Below are 20,668 nucleotides of genomic sequence, written 5' to 3'. Positions count from 1 at the left end.
ATCACACATTCCCGGGGTCAGACACAGAGTGAATCTCCCTCCACACTGTCCCATCTCACACTCGCGGGGTCAGACACAGAGTGAATCTCCCTCCACACTGTCCCATCACACACTCCCGGGGTCAGACACAGAATGAAACTTCCTCCACACCGTCCCATCACACACTCCCGGGGTCAGACACAGAGTGAAACTCCCTCCACACCGTCCCAGCACACACTCCCGGGGTCAGACACAGAGTGAAGCTCCCTCCACACTGTCCCATCTCACACTCCCGGGGTCAGACACAGAGTGAAGCTCCCTCCACACTGTCCCATCACACATTCCCGGGGTCAGACACAGAGTGAATCTCCCTCCACACTGTCCCATCTCACACTCGCGGGGTCAGACACAGAGTGAATCTCCCTCCACACTGTCCCATCACACACTCCCGGGGTCAGACACAGAATGAAACTTCCTCCACACCGTCCCATCACACACTCCCGGGGTCAGACACAGAGTGAAACTCCCTCCACACCGTCCCATCACACACTCCCGGGGTCAGACACAGAGTGAATCTCCCTCCACACTGTCCCATCACACACTCCCGGGGTCAGACACAGAGTGAAACTCCCTCCACACCATCCCATCACACACTCCCGGGGTCAGACACAGAGTGAAACTTCCTCCACACCGTCCCATCACACACTCCCGGGGTCAGACACAGAGTGAATCTCCCTCCACACCGTCCCATCACACACTCCCCGGGGTCAGACACAGAGTGAAGCTCCCTCCACACCGTCCCATCACACACTCCTGGAGTCAGACACAGAGTGAATCTCCCTCCACACTGTCCCATCACACACTCCCAGGGTCAGACACAGAGTGAAGCTCCCTCCACACCGTCCCATCACACACTCCCGGGGTCAGACAGAGTGAAGCTCCCTCCACACTGCCCCATCTCAGACTCCCGGGGTCAGACACAGAGTGAAGCTCCCTCCACACTGCCCCATCTCACACTCCCAGAGTCAGACACAAAGTGAAACTCCCTCCACACTGTCCCATCACACAGTCCCAGGGTCAGATAGAGATTGAAGGTCCCTCCACACCGTCCCATCACACACTCCCGGGGTCAGTCACAGAGTGAAGCTCCCTCCACACTGTCCCATCACACACTCCCGGGGTCAGTCACAGAGTGAAGCTCCCTCCACACTGTCCCATCACACACTCCCGGGGTCAGACACAGAGTGAATCTCCCTCCACACCGTTCCATCACACACTCCCAGAGTCAGACACAGAATGAATCTCCCTCCACACTGTCCCATCACACACTCCCGGGGTCAGACACAGAGTGAAGGTCCCTCCACACCGTCCCATCACACACTCTGGGGCCAGACACATAGTGAAGCTCCCTCCACACTGTCCCATCACGCACTCTCTCCACACCGTCCCATCACATGCTCTGGGGTCAGACACAGAGTGAAGGTCCCTCCACACCGTCCCATCACACACTCCCAGGGTCAGACACAGAGTGAAGGTCCCTCCACACCGTCCCATCACACACTCCTAGGGTCAGACACAGAGTGAAGGTCCCTCCACACTGTCCCATCACACACTCCCAGGGTCAGACACAGAGTGAAGGTCCCTCCACACTGTCCCATCACACAGTCTGGGGCCAGACACATAGTGAAGCTCCCTCCACACTGTTCCCTATATAAGACCATAACATATAGGAGCAGAATTAAGCCATTTGGCCCATCTAGTCTGTTCTGCCATTTCATCAAGACTGATCCAATTTCCCTCTCAGCCCCAATCCCCTGCCTTCCCCCTGTATCCCTTCATGCCCTGACCAATTAGGAATCTATCAACCTCTGCCTTAAATAAACATAAAGGTTCGGCCTGCACAGCTGCTAGTGGCGACGAATTCCACAGATTCATGTATTGCACTGTGCTCTTGCTGAAACGTTCACAAGTTTCACAGCGTTTGCCAGTGATATTGAATCTGTTTCGTACGCTCCCTGTACCAGCACACTACCCTCCTCACCCCCTCTGACCTGCTGACCTACGCTCTGCTCTGTTGACCTTCAGTTGCTCCATGGAGACGGGTCAGTGTCGCTGCCGGAAGCACTTGGTGGGCCGTCAGTGTGAGCAGGTACTGGCCGGGTACTTCCTACCCGCCCTGGATTACCTCACGTACGAGGCCGAGATCGCCCACTTCCGCATGGTGAGTCCCTGCACGGCCCAGACTGACCGTGCCAACGGGAGACCTCGGCCTCTGCTGTCCCCTCGCACTACCCCTCCTCCCTCCACCCTCCTCCCACCTCCCACCATTCTCCCCTCACCCCCATCCCCTCGCACTACCCCTCCTCACTCCACCCTCCTCCCACCTCCCACCATTCTCCCCTCACCCCCATCCCCTCACACTACCCCTCCTCACTCCACCCTCCTCCCACCTCCTACCATTCTCCCCTCACCCCCATCCCCTCGCACTACCCCTCCTCCCTCCACCCTCCTCCCACCTCCCACCATTCTCCCCTCACCCCCATCCCCTCGCACTACCCCTCCTCACTCCACCCTCCTCCCACCTCCCACCATTCTCCCCTCACCCCCATCCCCTCACACTACCCCTCCTCACTCCACCCTCCTCCCACCTCCTACCATTCTCCCCTCACCCCCACCCCCTCGCACTACCCCTCCTCACTCCACCCCTCCTCACTCCACCCTCCTCCCACCTCCCACCATTCTCCTCTCACCCCCATCCCCTCACACTACCCCTCCCTCACACTACCCCTCCTCACTCCACCCTCCTCCCACCTCCCACCATTCTCCCCTCACCCCATCCCCTCACACTACCCCTCCTCACTCCACCCTCCTCCCACCTCCTACCATTCTCCCCTCACCCCCATCCCCTCACACTACCCCTCCTCACTCCACCCCTCCTCACTCCACCCTCCTCCCACCTCCCACCATTCTCCCCTCACCCCCATCCCCTCACACTACCCCTCCTCACCCCACCCTCCTCCCACCTCCCACAATTCTCCCCTCACCCCCATCCCCTCACACTACCCCTCCTCACTCCACCCTCCTCCCACCTCCCACAATTCTCCCCTCACCCCCATCCCCTCGCAATACCCCTCCTCCCTCCACCCCTCCTCACTCCACCCTCCTCCCACCTCCTACCATTCTCCCCTCACCCCATCCCCTCACACTACCCCTCCTCACTCCACCCTCCTCCCACCTCCCACCATTCTCCCCTCACCCCATCCCCTCACACTACCCCTCCTCACTCCACCCTCCTCCCACCTCCCACAATTCTCCCCTCACCCCCATCCCCTCGCAATACCCTTCCTCCCTCCACCCCTCCTCACTCCACCCTCCTCCCACCTCCCACCATTCTCCTCTCACCCCATCCCCTCACACTACCCCTCCTCACTCCACCCCTCCTCCCTCCACCCTCCTCCCACCTCCCACCATTCTCCCCTCACACTACCCCTCCTCACTCCACCCTCCTCCCACCTCCCACCATTCTCCTCTCACCCCCATCCCCTCACACTACCCCTCCTCACTCCACCCCTCCTCCCACCTCCCACCATTCTCCCCTCACCCCCATCCCCTCACACTACCCCTCCTCACTCCACCCCTCCTCCCTCCACCCTCCTCCCACCTTCCACCATTCTCCTCTCACCCCCATCCCCTCACACTACCCCTCCCTCACACTACTCCTCCTCACTCCACCCTCCTCCCACCTCCCACCATTCTCCCCTCACCCCCATCCCCTCACTCCACCCCTCCTCCCTCCACCCTCCTCCCTCCACCCTCCTCCCACCATTCTCCCCTCACCCCATCCCCTCACACTACCCCTCCTCCCTCTCCCTCCACCCTCCTCTCTCCTCCAACCTCCTCCCTCCCATCCCCCTTCTCCTCTATCACCCCCATCATCACCCCAGTCCCTTACACTACTCCCCCTTCATCCAACCCCTCCTCCCTCTCCTTCCACTCTCCACCCTCCTCTTTCTCACCTTTCCACCCCCCTCGCCCTCTCTCAACCTCCTCCTCCCCATTCCACTCCCCTCATCCATCCTGCCTTACCAACTCCCTCCTCATCCCTACCCCCTCTTCCCTGCTCCTCCCCTTCCCCTCCCTAGCCCTCCCTTACACATCTCTCCCCCTCCTCCTTCCATCACCTCCCCCTTCCTTCCACCCACTCACTCCGCCTCCCCTTTCCACCTCATTCCCTATCTTACCTCCTCCTCACCCTTCCCTCTCCCTCCACGTCCTTCCACCTCACTACCCATCTCTCATCTCTCCTCCCACCATCTCTCCCTCCCGCTCCTACCTCACTACCTGCCTCCTCTCCTGTATCTTCTCTCCCTCCCTTCCTCAGCCCTCCCTCGCCCTGCACCTCCTCCCTTCCCCTGCCGCCTCACCCTCCTCTCTCACCACCTCCTTCCTCTCCCCTATTCCTTCTTCCTTTCACCCACCTTTCCTCTCCCCGTTATTCCACCCTCCCTTTATCTCCCACCTCACCCCCCACCCCCTGCTCCACCTCTCCCCCCTCCCTCCTCCACCTCTCCCCCTCCCTTAGCCCCTCACCCCTGGGCGGGTGTTGACCCGCCCCTGTACCTCCCTGTCCCTCGCTGGGCCGGTTCTGACCCCGAGCCTCTCCTGCTGCAGGGAGTGACTGCCGTGACCCGGGAACGCTCCAGTCACCGGCCCGTCACGTGGACTGGTTCTGGATTTGCCAAGGTGCCGGAACGCGGCGTGCTGGAATTCCACATCAACAACATCCCGTATTCCATGGAGTATGATCTGGTGATCCGCTATGAGTCACAGGTGAGCACGAGGCTGGGGGAAGCCCGTGGCTCCGGGGACATGTTGGGCCGAGTCCTGCTGTACGGGAAACGTCACTCTGAGGCCTGTTCGTCAGCCCAGGCACACAACACAACAGGAGCCATATTACTGAGGGGCCAGAGGGTGCACAGCTGCGTGGGGGCACTTGAGGGATGGGATCAGTGCAGAGAACCGAGTTCTCTACATGCTCAAGCCTCTGGGTTCATTAATATGGGGCCCACACCAGGCAGGTTCTAATGTTCTTGACACAACATTTCTCCAGCCCATTCCGAAACAGCCCTGTCTTATCAGCATCACACTGGCAGCATCTCGCTGACCTTTTGAACGACGTCAGCCTAGCTCACAGAAACTCAAAAGTCCAGCCAGTGGAATCAGATCAGAGAGAAAATACAATCTCTCTTGAATAAAGTGAAACTCCCTCCACACCGTCCCATCACACACTCCCGGGGTCAGACACAGAGTGAATCTCCCTCCACACCGTCCCATCACACACTCCCGGGGTCAGACACAGAGTGAAACTCCCTCCACACTGTCCCATCACACACTCCCGGGGTCAGACACAGAGTGAAACTCCCTCCACACTGTCCCATCACACACTCCCGGGGTCAGACACAGAGTGAAACTCCCTCCACACTGCCCCATCACACACTCCCGGGGTCAGACACAGAGTGAAGCTCCCTCCACACTGTCCCATCGCACACTCCTGGGGTCAGACATAGTGTGTGACATCTCCACACTATTGTGTTTCAAAGTTTGGCTGACATAGTCTGTTCAAAGCCATTTCCTGGTGCAGGTCCATTGGGCAGCGAGTGGGTGAGTTTACTGTGTGGCTGAACTGTTTGAAGTAGCTGAGGTACTTTGGCTGTCGTGTCTGTATGCTGTCACATCCCTCTCCATGTTTGGTCTGTGAGGGTGAGTGCCAGCGAACTGGGACTGTGGTGCCTGTGCTGAGGTGTCCTGGTGCCCAGTCAGTGCAGTTTAACCCGGCGCCAGGCTGCACTGCAGCCCCACCTACTGCACAGTGCAGCTACTGCAGCTCCCTCGCAGTCCACTGGCTCTGACACAGCAGCAGCGCAGTCAGACAGTGTGGAGTTTATCGTCATGTGAAGACGTGGACTTGAGAGTATGAGAATACGCTGCACATTGACCTCTATTCCCAGCACACACAAAATGCAGGAGGAACTCAGCAGACGACTGGATCATCGGGCTGTCTTCCAGGGGAGGGATGAGAGGGGTGATGTGAACTAGATATGGGAGAGGTGATCCAGGTGAACGGATCCTGAATGAATGGGAAAGGGTGAGGGTGGGGAGCACAATAACCCAAAACTGGAAAATTCAGAATTTATTTCAAAGGCGGAAACACAAGAGTTTCTGCAAATGCTGGAAACCCAAAGAACACACACAGAAAACGCTGGAACTCGGAAAGTCAGGCAGCATCTATGGAAAAGGATGAACAGTCAGGGTTTCGGGCCGAGACCCTTCATCATAACTGGACAGGCAGGGTGTGGACGCTGGGGGAGGGGAAGGAGGACATTCTGGGAGGTGATGGGCGAAGTCGGGTGTGTGGCAGAGCGGCCGATGAAGTGAGAAGCTGGGAGGTGATGGGTGGAAAAGTTGAAGGGCTGGAGAGGAAGGAATGCGAGAGGAGGGGAGAGCGGACCATGGGAGAGGGATATAGGTGATGGGCAGGTGAGGAGGAGAAGTGGGAGACCACAGTGGGGAACAGAAGAAGAGGGATTGGGGAGAGGGGAAAACTACTGGAACTTAGAGAAATCAACATTCCATCATTGACTGCATCTGCAGAATCTCTGGTGTTTATTTTGTGCTGTATACACCTCATCAGCAGGCCAGGGCAGGTTAAGTCCAAGTGGAGTTTATTGCCATCTGCACAGGTGCAACAAAAACTTACTTTCAGCAGCATCCCAGGCACGCAGCATCAAATACACAACTGTGAGAAGAAAATTCCAATTATACACACTTCTAACAGGAGGGGCGTGGCCAAGTGGTTAAGGCATTGGACTAGCGATCTGAAGGTTGTGAGTTCGAGCCCCAGCCGAGGCAGAGTATTGTGTCCTTGAGCAAGGCACTTAACCACACAGTGCCCTGGACGACACTGGTGCCAAGCTGTATCGGCCCTGTATGGACAACATCGGTGGCGTGGAGAGGGGAGACTTGCAGCATGGGCAGCTGCCGGTCTTCCATACAACCTTGCCCAGGCCTGCTGTGAAGACCTTCCTGGAGCAGATCCATGGCCTTACTAACGGATGCCTTAATAACAAGAGGGAACACACACTGAGAACAAAAAAACACTGGTGTAAAGTCCTCAAACACAGGTCAGAAGGTGTCTGAACTGCAGTGATCGGGTGTTGAGTCGCAGAGCACAGAAGCAGGCTCCCTTTGACCCATCTAGTCAAAAATCGTCTACAAAATTATGAGGGGTATAGAGAGGGTAAATGCAAGCAGGCGTTTTCCACTGAGGTTGATGAGATAAAAACTAAACATCATGGGTTAAGGGTGAAAGGTGAAATACTGAAATATTTTAATTGTAATTCATAGTAAATTTATGCCTGCTGCCACAAAACATGTCATGACAGAGATCTGTGATAATAAATCATGAAACCCCTTTTTACTGGGCAACTCCAGAGATGTAGCTCATTAGCCCCTCACTAACCCCTCACTCGTTAGCCCCTCACTAACAGCCCCTGGCCTCAGCAATGAGAAACCCACCCTTCTCAGACTCCGTACATCTAGGGTTGATATGACTTGGGTCCCACCAGAACCGGAAAGTTGGGATGTCTTGCCCACCTGAACCCCGATCTGTGTAAATACTTCCCCCATGCAGTGAATGCTGTGTGAGTACTTCCCCCATGCAATGAATACTGTGTGAGTACTTCCCCCGTGCAATGAATAGTGTGAATACTTCCCCCTTGCAATAAATACTGTGTGAATACTTCCCCCTTGCAATAAATAGTGTGAATACTTCCCCCTTGCAATAAATACTGTGTGAATACTTCCCCCGTGCAATAAATACTGTGTGAGTACTTCCCCCGTGCAATGAAAGCTGTGTGAATACTTCCCCCTTGCAATAAATACTGTGTGAATACTTCCCCCTTGCAATAAATAGTGTGAATACTTCCCCCTTGCAATAAATACTGTGTGAGTACTTCCCCCTTGCAATAAATACTGTGTGAGTACTTCCCCCGTGCAATGAATACTGTGTGAATACTTCCCCCATGCAGTGAATACTGTGTGAATACTTCCCCCATGCAATTGCCTGTCACCAAGAAACAACAGACCCCACTCTGCATAAAGCAAGTAAATTTATGAATATTAACAACCAAACCGTAATTAAAGAAGAAAGGGAAAAAAAGAACAGAAGGCTCCATCATAATTAAAATCGTCAAATATGCACAAAGTTGGAGCTCAAATCTTCCAAAAGCTGGAGGTGTCCTTGTACTCACAGTGCCAAATCCTATTCACCAATCACCGGGAGGATTTCCCCTCTTGAACTCCATCGAATCACGCGCTCCCGTTGGATCAAATTCTACGGCCAGGTCTCTCAAGCTTCTCTCTCTCTATCTCCCGCCGAAAAAGACCTCAACCCACCTCAGTGTTTGTTACATAACCTCTCCACCCAGCATTCTCTAGAACCTTCTTCTGATTCCACCATCCTGATTGGCCGACCCGACATTCCTAAGCTGAACATCACAACCCCTAATCTTTAACAACACACACAAAATGCTGGAGGAACTCAGCAGGCCAGGCAGCATCTAGGAAAAGAGTACAGTCGACATTTCGGGCTGAAACTCTCTGGCAGGACTGGGCAGGACCCTTATCTTTAGTGGTAACCCAAACACTACCAGCAGAGCGCACTGCTTCTACAGAAAGCCATTTAAATGAAATACCCTACAACATGAGCAGTAATATCTTAACCAGGGCGTTACAATCTGATTTGGATCCTATCATGCAGAAAAGATGGATTCGATTAATTAGCTCAAGTTTAAGTTCAAATTTATAGTGATTCAAGCATAAACGTATACTGCCAAATAAAACAGTATTCCTTTGGACCAAGATGCACAACACAGTACATGTAACTCACACACAACACAAAAAGTAATATTACCACAAATAATAAGGTGCATTTACAACACGAGTCAACAAGTAAACAGTATAACACCACTGGCGCTTCGTGCTCGATGAGACCTGGGTGGTGACAGGGAGTTCAGTATCTCACAGTCTGGGGGAAGAAGCTGTTTCCCATCCTAACGGTCCTTGTCCTAATGCTACAGTACCTCCTGCCTCATGGTAGGGGTCAAAGAGATTGTTGGACGGATGGGAGGGATCATTGCAAATGCTGAGGGCCCTGTGTAGACAGTAGTCCTGATAATGATAATGATAACGAGAAACCCCATTGTTTCTCTCAGCCGTCTTTGGACTTTGAATTTGCGGTCAGGTACCTTCGGAGCCATTAGGCCTGTATTGTGTGGTGCTGTTCTGTGCTCTGTTCCGCATTTTTCGCTCTTGGCCTTATAGTCTGTCGGTATTTCAGTTTCCGGAGGACTGGGAGAAGATGTTCATTTCCATCGTTCGTCCGGGACCCATCCCTACCAGCAGTCCATGTGGGAACACCATCCCTGCTGATGACATGCTTTTCACAAGCCTTCCATCTGGATTCAGGTGAGGAAGATAAATACTCTGGAGCCAAAGGTACGTGCTCTACCGGAGGGAGTGAAACCTGTCCCGTTACCGACTGTGGAGGTTTTGTGTCCTGCAGCTTCTGAGGAGAGAAAGATGGTTCAGATCAGATCAATGGTGTCTGTGACCTGTATTCATTGACTCTCACACACTCAAAGATCTCTCCCCTAACCAACAACACAATCTATCTCTCTCACTCATTTCTCTTCTCTTCCTTCCTTTCCTCTCTTTCCCAACTCTGTCTCCCCCAACTCTCTCCCCCAACTCTCTCTCCTCCAAATCTCTCCCCAACTCTCTCCCCCAACTCCCACCCCCAACTCTCTCCCCCCTCCCTCTCCCCCATCTCTCTCCCCCCCAACTCTCTCTCCCAGCTATCCCTGTCTAGCTCCAACACAGACCCTGACCCGTTGTCTGTGTGCTGACACTCTCATTCCTGTTTACAGGTATGTGGTGCTTCCTCAGCCAGTCTGTCTTGAGCGCTCCGTCAGTTACACCATCCGACTGGACTTCAAGCGTTACCGTCCACGGGTGCGCGATCCCAACACCAACATTCTGGTGGACTCTGTGAGTAAAGTAAACATGTGCCTGTGATCTCTGCATCTGTGTGCAAGTGTGCCTGTACCTCTGGTGTGTGTGCGCGCATGTACACCTGTAATGTCTGCCTGTGCTGCAAATGTGCTTGTAGCCTCTGTGTGTATGTGTAAATATACCTGTCATGATAAAGGATTAAGTGCTTTCCTGGCCTATATAACTAATAAACTTTTCTTGGCTTTCCAGCTGGGTAGAGGTATCGATTATAACCGACGTTTTGGTGACAAACTCTGCCATTTTCACCTGGGCATGTCTAGTCTGGTGGTATTTATAGCCCATATCCGTCGTCCTGACTGGATAGTCCTCACCCAATCAAGTTTCCGCTGTCCACCTTGTTTACAATCCAGTTCCAGTTCTTACTTAGAACAAGGAACACTGTGCATAATCGTCTTACTTCCTCGCGAAGACTCTCCTGGTCTGAAATAGATTTTGCACGGTTAATCAAAGTAGGAAGAACCGCTCGGTGCTGGGAGGTGTGATGGCGGCTGTTACTGTTGAGGTATAAGTCTGTGTGAGTGGGTTTCCAACAGACGCCATGTCCAAGGATACCATCTGCTTTCCATCGTATTAGAATGTCAGGGGATGAGAAGCAATGATTCTTCTCCATCTCCATCGTAAATTGAATGTTTGGAAATAAGATGATTACACGCGACGTTCCTACAGAATGGTTACAAGGTGAAGGAAATCAATCAGCTCCTTAAAAGGGCCGACGGAAAAACCAGGGAACCTAACAGCGAAGAGGAACCCATCGCTACTGCCCGTCTTTCCTATACTTCCATGGTTTCTGGAAGGATCGCCAGGATCCTGAAGAAACACCATATTAATCCATCCACAATCACAGTTTATGTGGGTCAAAGCTGACCTGGGACTCAGGTTGGCTGGTGTTTACAGGATTTCCTGTGAATGTGGAGCAGCGTCTATCAGCCAGACGGGACGCGTGGTGGAAACACGCATCAAGGAGCACAGGAGGTATATCCACTTGGGTTAGTTGGAGAAATCCGCAGGAGCAGAACATTGCATTCGAAATGGCTGTAGGATTGACTTTAATGGCACAAAAATCCAGTACCGTGCCACTGGCTTTTGGGACCACCTGGTAAATGAAGCTATTGAAATAAATCTAGAGGTAAAGAATTTTAATGGAGACAAAATTCTCACTCTAAGTAAGAACTGGAATTTGACTGTAAACAAGGTGGGAGAGCAGAAACCTGATTGGATGGGGACTAACCAATCAGGAGGGGCGGACGATGAGGTATAAATACCACCAGATTAGCCATGCCCAGGCATCATCCCTGATGAAGATGGCAAAGTTTAAAATCGAAACACGTACCTGGCTAGAACCCTGAGAAGACTATATTCGTCCACCCGGTATGTCTGCCTATGTGTAAGTCTCACTGTAAAGTCTGCATGTGTGCCCAAATATGCCAGTAATGGCTGTATATTTGCAAGTCACCTGTAGTGTGTCTGCGTGTGTGTGCGAATAAGACCATAAAATATAGGAGCAGAATTACAAACTAGAAAATCTGCAGATGCTGGAAATCTGAGCAACACACACAAAATGCTGGAGGAACTCAGCAGGCCCGGCAGCATCTATGGAAAAATGTCCTGCTGAAGGGTTTTGGCCCGAAATATCAACTGTACTCTTTTCCATAAATGCTTCATGGCCTGCTGAGTTCCTTCAGCATTTTGTGCATGTTGCTAGGAGCAGAATTAGGCCATTTGGCCCATCATATCTACTGCGCCATTTCATCGTGGCTTATCCAATTTTCATCTCAGCCCCAATCTCCTACTTTCCCCCGTATCCCTTCACGCTCTAACCGATCAAGAATCTATCAGCCTCCGCCTTAAATATATAGACTTGGCCTCCACAACTTCCCGTGGCAAAGAATTGCACAGTTTCACCACTCTCTGGCTAAAGAAATTCCTCCTCATTTCCATTCTAAAAGGACACCCCTCTAATCTGAGGCTGTGTCCTCTGGTCTTAGACTCGCCCACCATGGGAAACAGCCTCTCCACATCCACTCTATCAAGGCCTTTCACCATTCAATAGGTTTCAATGAGGTCAGCCCTCATTTTTCTGAATTCTAGTGAGTACAGCAAATGACATATGACAAGCCATTCAATCCTGGAATCATTTTCATGAACATCATTTCATACGTCTCCAATTTCAGAACATCCTTTCTCAGATAAGGGCCCAAAACTGCTCACAATACTCCAAGTGAGGCCTCACCAGTACTTTATAAAGTTTCAACATGACTTCCTTGCTTTCATATTCTAGTCCTCTTGAAATGAATGCTAACGTTGCATTTGCCTTCCTCACCACAAACTGAATCTACAAATTAACCTTCAGGGAATCCTGCACAAGGTCTCCCAAGTTCCTTTGCGCTTCAGTTTTTGGATTTTCTCTCCCTTTAGAAACTAGTCAACTCTTTCATTTCTTCTACCAAAGTCCATGACCATACACTTCCCAACACTATATTCCATCTACCACTTCTTTGCCCATTCTCCTAATCTGTCTAAGTACTCCTGTAGCCTTTCTACTTCCTCAAAACTACCTGCCTATCTATCTCCGTATCATCCATAAAGTTTGCAACAAAACCATCAATTCCATCATCCAAATCATTGACATATAATGTAAAAAAAATCAGTCCCAACACAGACCCCTGTGGAACACCACTAGTCACTGACAACCAACGAGAAAAGGCTCCCTTTATTCCCACTCTTTGCCTCCTGCCAATCGGCCACTGCTTTATCCATGCAGAAATCTTTCCTGCAATACCATGGGCTTGTAGCTTGTTAAGCAGCCTCATGTATGGCCCTTATCAAAGGCCTTCTGAAAATCCAAATACACATCAACTGATTCTCCTTTGTCTATTCTGCTTGTTATTTCTTCAAAGAATGCCAACAGATTTGTCAGGCAAGAATTTCTCTTGAGGAAACCATGCTAACTGTGGCCTATTTTATTATGAGCATTGAAGTACCCTGAGACCTCATCCTTAATAATCGATTCCAACACCTTCCCAGCCACTGAGATCAGACTAACTGGTCTATAGCTTCCTTTCCTCTGCCTCTCTCCCTTCTTGAAGAGTGGAGTAATATTTGCAATTTTCCAGTTGTCTGGAACCATTCCAGAGTCTAGTGATTTTTGGAAGATCATTACTAATGCCTGCACAATCTCTTCAGCCCCTCTTTCAGCACCCTGAGGTGTAGTCCATCTACCTTCACACCTTTCAGTTTCCCGAGAACCTTCCCTCTAGTTATGGAAACTTCACACACTTCATGACCCCTGACATCTGGAACTTCCACTATACTGCTAGTGTGTCCCACAGTGAAGACTGATGCAAAATACTTATTCAGTTCATCCTCCATTTTGTTGTCCCCCAGGACTTCCTCTCTAGCATTATTTTCCAGCGGTCTGATATCTACTCTCTCCTCTCTTTTACACTTTATGTATCTCAAGAAACTTTTGGTATCGTCTTTAATGTTATTGGCTGCTTACTTTTGTATTCTATCTTTACCTTCTTCATGATTTTTTAGTTGCCTTTTGTTGGTTTTTAAAAGCCTCCCAATCCTGTAACTTCCCACTAATTTTTGCTCTATTATATGCCTTCTCGTTCACTTTCTGTTGGCTCTGACTTTTCTTGTTAGCCACAGTTGTGTCATCTTGGCTTTAGAATACTTCTTCCTCTTTGGGATGTGTCTATATATATATTCTGTGCCTTCCGAATTGTTTCCAGAAATTCCAGCCATTGCTGCTCTGCCGTCATCCCTGCCGTGTTCTTTTTCAATCAATTCTGGCCAACTCCTCTCTCGTGTCTTCGTAATTCCCTTTACTCCACTCTAATACTGATAAATTTGACTTTAGCTTCTCTGTCTCAGATTTCAGGGTGAATTTGATCATATTATGATCACTTGTACCTAAGAGTTCTTTTACCGTAAGCTCTCTAATCAATTCGGGTTCATTACGTAACACCCAATCCAGAGTAGCTGATCCTCTTGTGGGTTCAACCACGAGCTGCTCTAAAAAGCATCTCATCAGCACTCTAGAAATCCCCTGTCCTGGAATCCAACACCAACCTGATTTTCCCAATCTACCTGCATATTAAAATTCCCCATGACTATTGCAACATTTCCTTTTTGGCGTGTATTTTCTATGTCCTGTTGTAATTTGTAGGACACATCATTACTACAGTTTGGGGGACTGTATATAACTCCCTTCAGAATCTTTTCACACTTGCAGTTCCTTAGCTCTATCTAAAATGATTCAACACCTTCCTACTCTGGCACCTCTTTATATGATTTGATTTCATATTTTACCAACTGTGCAATGCCACTGCTCCATACACCTGAAATGTCTGTGTGTGTACGCTAAGGTGCCTGAAATGTCTGTGTGTGTATGCTTATGTGTGTGTAATATCTGTGTGTGAGTATACCTGTAATGTCTCTGTGTGTATACTAATGTGCCTGTAATATCTCTGTATGTAAGCTAATGTGCCTGTACTGTCTCTGTGTGTATGCTAATGTGCCTGTAATGTCTCTGTGTACACTAATGTGCCTGTAATGTCTGTGTGTGTGTGTAAGTCTATGTGTATGTACACCTAAAATGTCTCTATGTGCACACAAACATGTCTGTAATGTCTGTATGTAAGTACACCTGTAATGTCTGTCTGTGTAAATACACCTGTAATATTTCTGTGTGCGCCAAAATGTGCCTGTAACATCTGTGTGTGTGTCCGCCTGTAATATCTGTGTGTGTGTGTGCAAGTATGCCTGATTTGTAGTGTAAAAGGCAGACAAAATCAGAAAGGATGAATACAGGACTGAATGTGTTATATTTGAATGCACACAGTATATGGAATAAGGTAGATGAACTTGCAGCACAGTTACAGATTTGCATGTATGATGTTGTAGGCATCACTGAATCATGGCAGAAGAAAGACTATAGCTGGGAGCTTAATATCCAAGGATACACATTGTATTGAAAGGACAGGCATGTAGGCATTGCTCTGTTGGTAACAAATGAAGTCAAATCATGAGAAAGGTGTAACATAGGGTCGGAAGGTGTTGAATCGTTGTGGATAGAGCTAAGGAACTGCAAGGGTGAAAAGACCCTATGCTTGTATACAGACCCCCAAACTATAGTAAAGATGTGGTCTACAAATTAAACAGGAGATAGAAATTGCATTCCAAAAGGGCAATGTTACCACAGTCATGGGGATTTCAATATGCAGATAGACTACGAAAATCAGTTTGGTACTGGATTACAGGAGGGGGATTTCAAGAATACCTACGAGATGGCTTTTCAGAGCAGCTCATGGTTAAGCCCACAAGAGGATCAGTTATTCTGGATTGGGTGTTGTGTAATGAAACAGAATTGATTAGAGAGCTTCAGGTAAAAGAACCCTTAGGGGCAAGTGATCATAATATGATCAAATTCCACAATTCAACACCTGAAATTTGCGAAGCTAAGTTAATGCATCAGTATTACAGTGGAGTAAAGGAAATTACAGAGGTACGAGAGAAGAGTTGGCTAAAATTGATTTAGAAAGAACACCGGCAAGGCTGATGGCAGAGCAGGAATGGCTAAAATTTCTGGAAGAAATTTGGAAGGCACTGTATATATACATCCCAAAGAGGAAGAGGTATTCTAAAGGCAAGATGGCACAACGGTGGCTGACGAGAAGTCAAAGCCAATATAAAAGCCAAAGAGAGGGCATATAATAGAGCAAAAATTACTGGGTAGTTAGAGGATTTGGAAGCTTTTAAAAACCAATGGAAGACAACTAAAAAAAAATTAAGAAGGAAAAGATGGAATACAAAAGTAAGCTGCCAATAATATTAGAGAGGATACCAAAAGTTTGTTCAAATACATGGAGTAAAAAAGAGACGCGAGTCGATATCGGTCTGCTGGAAAACGATGCTGGAAAGGTATTAATGGGGGACAACAAAATGGCAGATGAACTGAATAAGTATTTTGCATCAGTTTCCACTGTGGAAGACACCAGCAGTATGGTGGAAGTTATAGAGTGTCAGGAGCCACTAGTGTGAGAAGTTGCCATTACTAAGGAGAAAGTTCTTGGCAAAACTGAAAGGGCTGAAGTCAGGTAAGTCACCTGGACCAGATGGTGCACACCCTAGAGTTCTGAAAGAGGTGACTGAAGAGATTGTGGAGGCATTAGTAATGATCTTTCAAGAATTACTAGATTCTGAAATGGTTCTGGAAGACTGGAAAATTGCAAATGTCAGTCCACTCTTCAAGGAAGAGAGGCAGAAGAAAGGAAATTATAGGCCAATTAGTCTGACCTCAGTGGTTGGGAAGGTGTTGGAGTTGATTGTTAAGGATGTGGTTTTGGGGTACTTGGAGGCAAATGATAAAATAGACTGTGATCAGCATGGTTTCCTCAAGGGAAAATCTTGCCTGACAAATCTGTTGGAATTCTTTGAAGAAATAACAAGCAGGATGGACTAAGGAGAATCAGTGAATGTTGTGGATCCCTCTGCTACCACTCTCTCCCATCTGGTGGAACTTGATCTCACTCTCAATAATTTCTCCTTTGGCTCCTGGGTGTAGCCATGGGCTCTCGCATGGGTCCCAGGTATGCCTCCCTTTTTTGTTAGCTCTGTGGAACAGTCGATGTTCCAAGCCTACCATGGTATCACTCCCCAACTTTTCCCACACTACATCGACAACTGCATTGGTGCTGCTTCCTGCATCCATGCAGAGCTCGTCGACTTCAACAACTTTGCCTCCTACTTCCACCCTGCCCTCAAATCCATTTCTGACACCTCCCTCCCCTTTCTCAATCTCTCTGTCTGTATCTCTGGAGACAGCTTATCTACTGATGTCTGTTATAAACCCACAGACTCTCACAGCTACCTGGATTATACCTCTTCCTACCCTGTTACTTGTAAAAATGCCATTCCATCTAGCAATCCCTCCATCTCTGCCACATCTGCTCTCTGGAAAAGGCTTTTCATTCCAGAATGGGGCTTCCCTTCCTCAACCACATCTTTTCCATTTTGTGCATGTCTACCCTTGCCCCTTCCTCCCACCACCTCAACAGGGACAGGGTTTCTCTTCACCGCACCTACCATCCCACCAGCCTCAGCAACCAGCGCATCATTCTCCATAATTTCCACCATTTCCAACCGGATCCCACCACCAAGCACATCTTTCTCTCCCCGTACTTTCTGCTTTCCGCAGGGATCGCTCCCTATGCAACTCACTGTCCATTCGTCCCTCCTCGCTGATCTCCCTCCGGGTACTTATCCTTGCAAGCGGAACAAGTGCTACACCTGCCCCTACACCTCCTCCCTCACCACCATTCAGGGCCCCAAACAGTCCCCGCCCCCAGGTGAGTCTGTTGGGGTCTTCTACTGTATCTGGTGCTCCCAATGTGGCCAAATGAGACCCAGTGTAGATTGGGAGACCGCTTTGCCAAGTGCCTACTTTCCATCCGCCAGAAAAAGCAGGATCTCCCAGTGGCCGCCCATTTTAATTCCCATTCCCATTCCCATTTCAACATGTCGGTCCACGGCCTCCTCTACTGTCGCAATGAAGCCACACTCCGGCTGGAGGAGCAACACCTTGATGGCATGAACATCGATTACTTGTACTTCCGATAATTGCCCCCCGCATTCACCATTCCCCATTCCATTTTCCTCTCTCTCATTATCTCCTTACCTGCCCATCACCTCCCTCTGGTGCTCCTCCCCTGTTTCTTTCTTCCATGGCATTCTGTCCTCTGATCAGATTCCCCCTTCTCCAGCCCAATATCTCTTTCCCCGATTAACTTCCCAGCACTTTACTTCCCCCCTTCCCCCTCCCAGTTTCACCCATCACCTCGTGTTTCTTCCTCCCCTCCCCGATCTTCTAAATCTGACTCCTCATGTCTTTTTTCAGTCCTGACGAAGGGCCTCGGCCCAAAATGTCGACTGCACTCTTTTCCGTAGATACTGCCTGACCTGCTGAGTTCCTCCAGCATTTTGTGTGTGTTGGTTGGGTCGATGTTGTGTATTTGGATTTTCAGAAGGCCTTTGGCAAGGTGCTACACATGAGGCTGCTTAACAAGCTATGAGCCCATGGTATTACAGGAAAGATTCTAGCATGGATAAAGCAGTGGCTGACTGGCAGGAGGAAAAGAGTGGGAATAAAGGGGGCCTTTTCTGTCTGGCTGCCGGTGACTACCGATGTTCTACAGGGGTCTGTGTTGGGACCGATTCTTTTTATGTTATATGTCAACTCCAGTTAAGATGGCACCACTGAACATGTGCGACAGCTTTCAGCTAGTCAAAAGGCTAAGAAATCCGATTACACTAAGAATACCTTTTCTGAGGTAAACTGTGTCAAATCACCACTGCAGTCAGTGAAGAGGCGAGTTCGGGAATGAATCGATGCAGAAGGAGTTCCAATGCCCACACAGCTGGCCCGTGTGTGGACTTGGATTGCTCTAGGTACCAAGCTGATTTGAAGAGCTTGACAGTGGCTTTGGGCTGGGTGATGAAATTTGGGCCCGGAGCGATTCGCCGCTGGGTAGCATGGTCTATATCTGGGGCCCTTCATAGCAGCAGGGCCTGGGTCCTAGTGGAGGTACAATGTGCTGCCTAGACAACTTAAACGCCAGCTAAATTGGAGGCGAGAACAGATCTCACTCACTCGCCATGATGTTCACTGCTTTCTCCAGCATGCGGAGCATTTCGCTGTTCCATTGCTGGGTCAATTTATACACCGACCCAGAAAGGCTGAAAAGATAGGGTGTCAGTTGGGACGAGAGCTGGTTTCACTCATTTTCCGTAATGGTCATCTCCATGGTGCTGAGGCTATGAAGACTGCCCTGTTCCTGTTAATGTGATGAGTAGGCTTTGGGCCTGCTCCGCGGTGCTCCAGGGTTTGGGTCTGAGGACTCATTCGGAATGCCTCTGTTCACTTCAATTATTTGCATGATTTGTATTTTCTTTTCTATCTCTTGCCATCGAGTGTTGGTCTTTTCATTTTTTCTCTTTCAATTGGGTTCTTTCAGGTTTCTTGCTTTGTGGCTCCATGTGAGCAAGCAAATCTCAAGATTGTATAACCTATACATCCTTTGATAGTAAATGTACTTGAATCTTGAATCTTGACTTAGATGATGGAATTGATGACTTTGTTGCAAAGTTTGTGGATGATACAAAGATAGGTGGAGAGGCAGGTAGTTTTGAGGAAGTAGAGAGGCTACAGAAGGAATTAGACAGATTAAGAGAATGGGCAAAAAAGTGGCAAATGGAATACAGAGTCAGGAAGTGTATGGTCATGCACTTTGGTAGAAGATATAAAAGGATAGACTATTTGCTAAATGGAGAGAACATTCAAGAATCCTTGACCAATCAAGTGCAACAAATTCCACAAATTCAGCACTCTCTGGCTAAAGAAATTCCTCCTCATCTCCGTTCTAAAAGGATGTCTGGTGGAAAGGGACTTGGGAGTCCTTCGGCAGGATTCCCTAAAGGTTAATTTGCAGGTTGAGTCAGTGGTGAGGAAGGCAAATGCAATGTTAGCATTCATTTCAAGAGGACTAGAATATAAAAGCAAGAATTTAATGTTGACACTTTATAAAGCACTGGTGAGGCCTCACTTGGAGTATCGTGAACAGGTTTGGGCCCTTTATCTTTGAATGGATGTGCAGAAACTAGAGAGGGTCATGAAAGTAATTCGAGGATTGAGTGGCTTGTCATATGAAGAGCATTTGATGGCTCTGGGCCTGTATTCACTGGAATTCAGAAAAATGAGAGGTGACCTCATTGAAACCTATCGAATGGTGAAAGGCCTTGATAGAGTGGATGTGGACAGGATGTTTCCTCTGGTGGGAGAATCTCAGACCTGAAGATACAGGTGTTCATTTAGAGCAGAGACGAGGAGAAATTTCTTTAGCCAGAGAGTGATGAATCTGTGGAATTCTTTGCCACAGGCAGCTGTGGAGGCCAGGTCTTTACTAATAATAAAGGCAGATGTTGATAGATTCTTGATTGGTCAGGACACGAAAGGATATGGGGAGAAGGCAGGAGATTGGGGGTCAGAGGGAAATGGATCAGCCATGGTAATGATGGAGTAGACTCGGTGGGCCAAATGGCCTAATTCTACCTCTATATCATATGGTAATGTGTGTGTGTGTGTGTGTGTGTCTGTCTGTCTGTCTGTCTGTCTTTGGTGTGTACGGGTTTCAGGAACTGTTATTGCCCCTCAACCATCAGCCTCCTGACCCAGAGAGGATAACCTCACTCAGCTTCACTCACTCCATCACTGAACTGTTCCCACAACTATTGGACTCACTGTTAGGGACTTTTCACCTCATGTTCTCGATATTTATTGCCGATTTATTTATTTTTCACTTTTGTATTTGCACGCTGGTCGGGTGCAGTCATTGATTCTGTTATAGTTCTTGGATTTGCTGTGAATGCCCACAGGAAGGTGAATCTCAGAGTTGTATATGGTGATATATATGTACTTTGATAATAAATTTCCTTTAAACTGTACCAGTGTATCTGCATATGTATGCAGGTGTGTTTGTACCTGTGTGTGTAAATG

General features: G+C 49.2%; 1 protein-coding gene across 1 annotated transcript in view; it reads left to right on the top strand.

Moving 5' to 3' along the window:
* The window catches only part of LOC140211300 (laminin subunit beta-2-like), a 135,532-nt gene that overhangs the window by 65,477 nt on the left and 49,387 nt on the right, over nucleotides 1–20,668 (top strand). The window contains exons 8-11 of the mRNA XM_072281010.1: nucleotides 2,029–2,200; nucleotides 4,651–4,809; nucleotides 9,377–9,504; nucleotides 9,966–10,086. Of these exons, the coding sequence (XP_072137111.1) occupies nucleotides 2,029–2,200; nucleotides 4,651–4,809; nucleotides 9,377–9,504; nucleotides 9,966–10,086 (580 nt within the window). The remainder of the gene's footprint in view (nucleotides 1–2,028; nucleotides 2,201–4,650; nucleotides 4,810–9,376; nucleotides 9,505–9,965; nucleotides 10,087–20,668) is intronic.

Source organism: Mobula birostris, chromosome 16, assembly GCF_030028105.1.
Source record: "Mobula birostris isolate sMobBir1 chromosome 16, sMobBir1.hap1, whole genome shotgun sequence".
Classification (NCBI taxonomy): Eukaryota; Metazoa; Chordata; class Chondrichthyes; order Myliobatiformes; family Myliobatidae; genus Mobula; species Mobula birostris.
The sequence above is the reverse complement of the archived record's forward strand: the minus strand, read 5'-3'. Positions and strand labels throughout refer to the sequence as shown.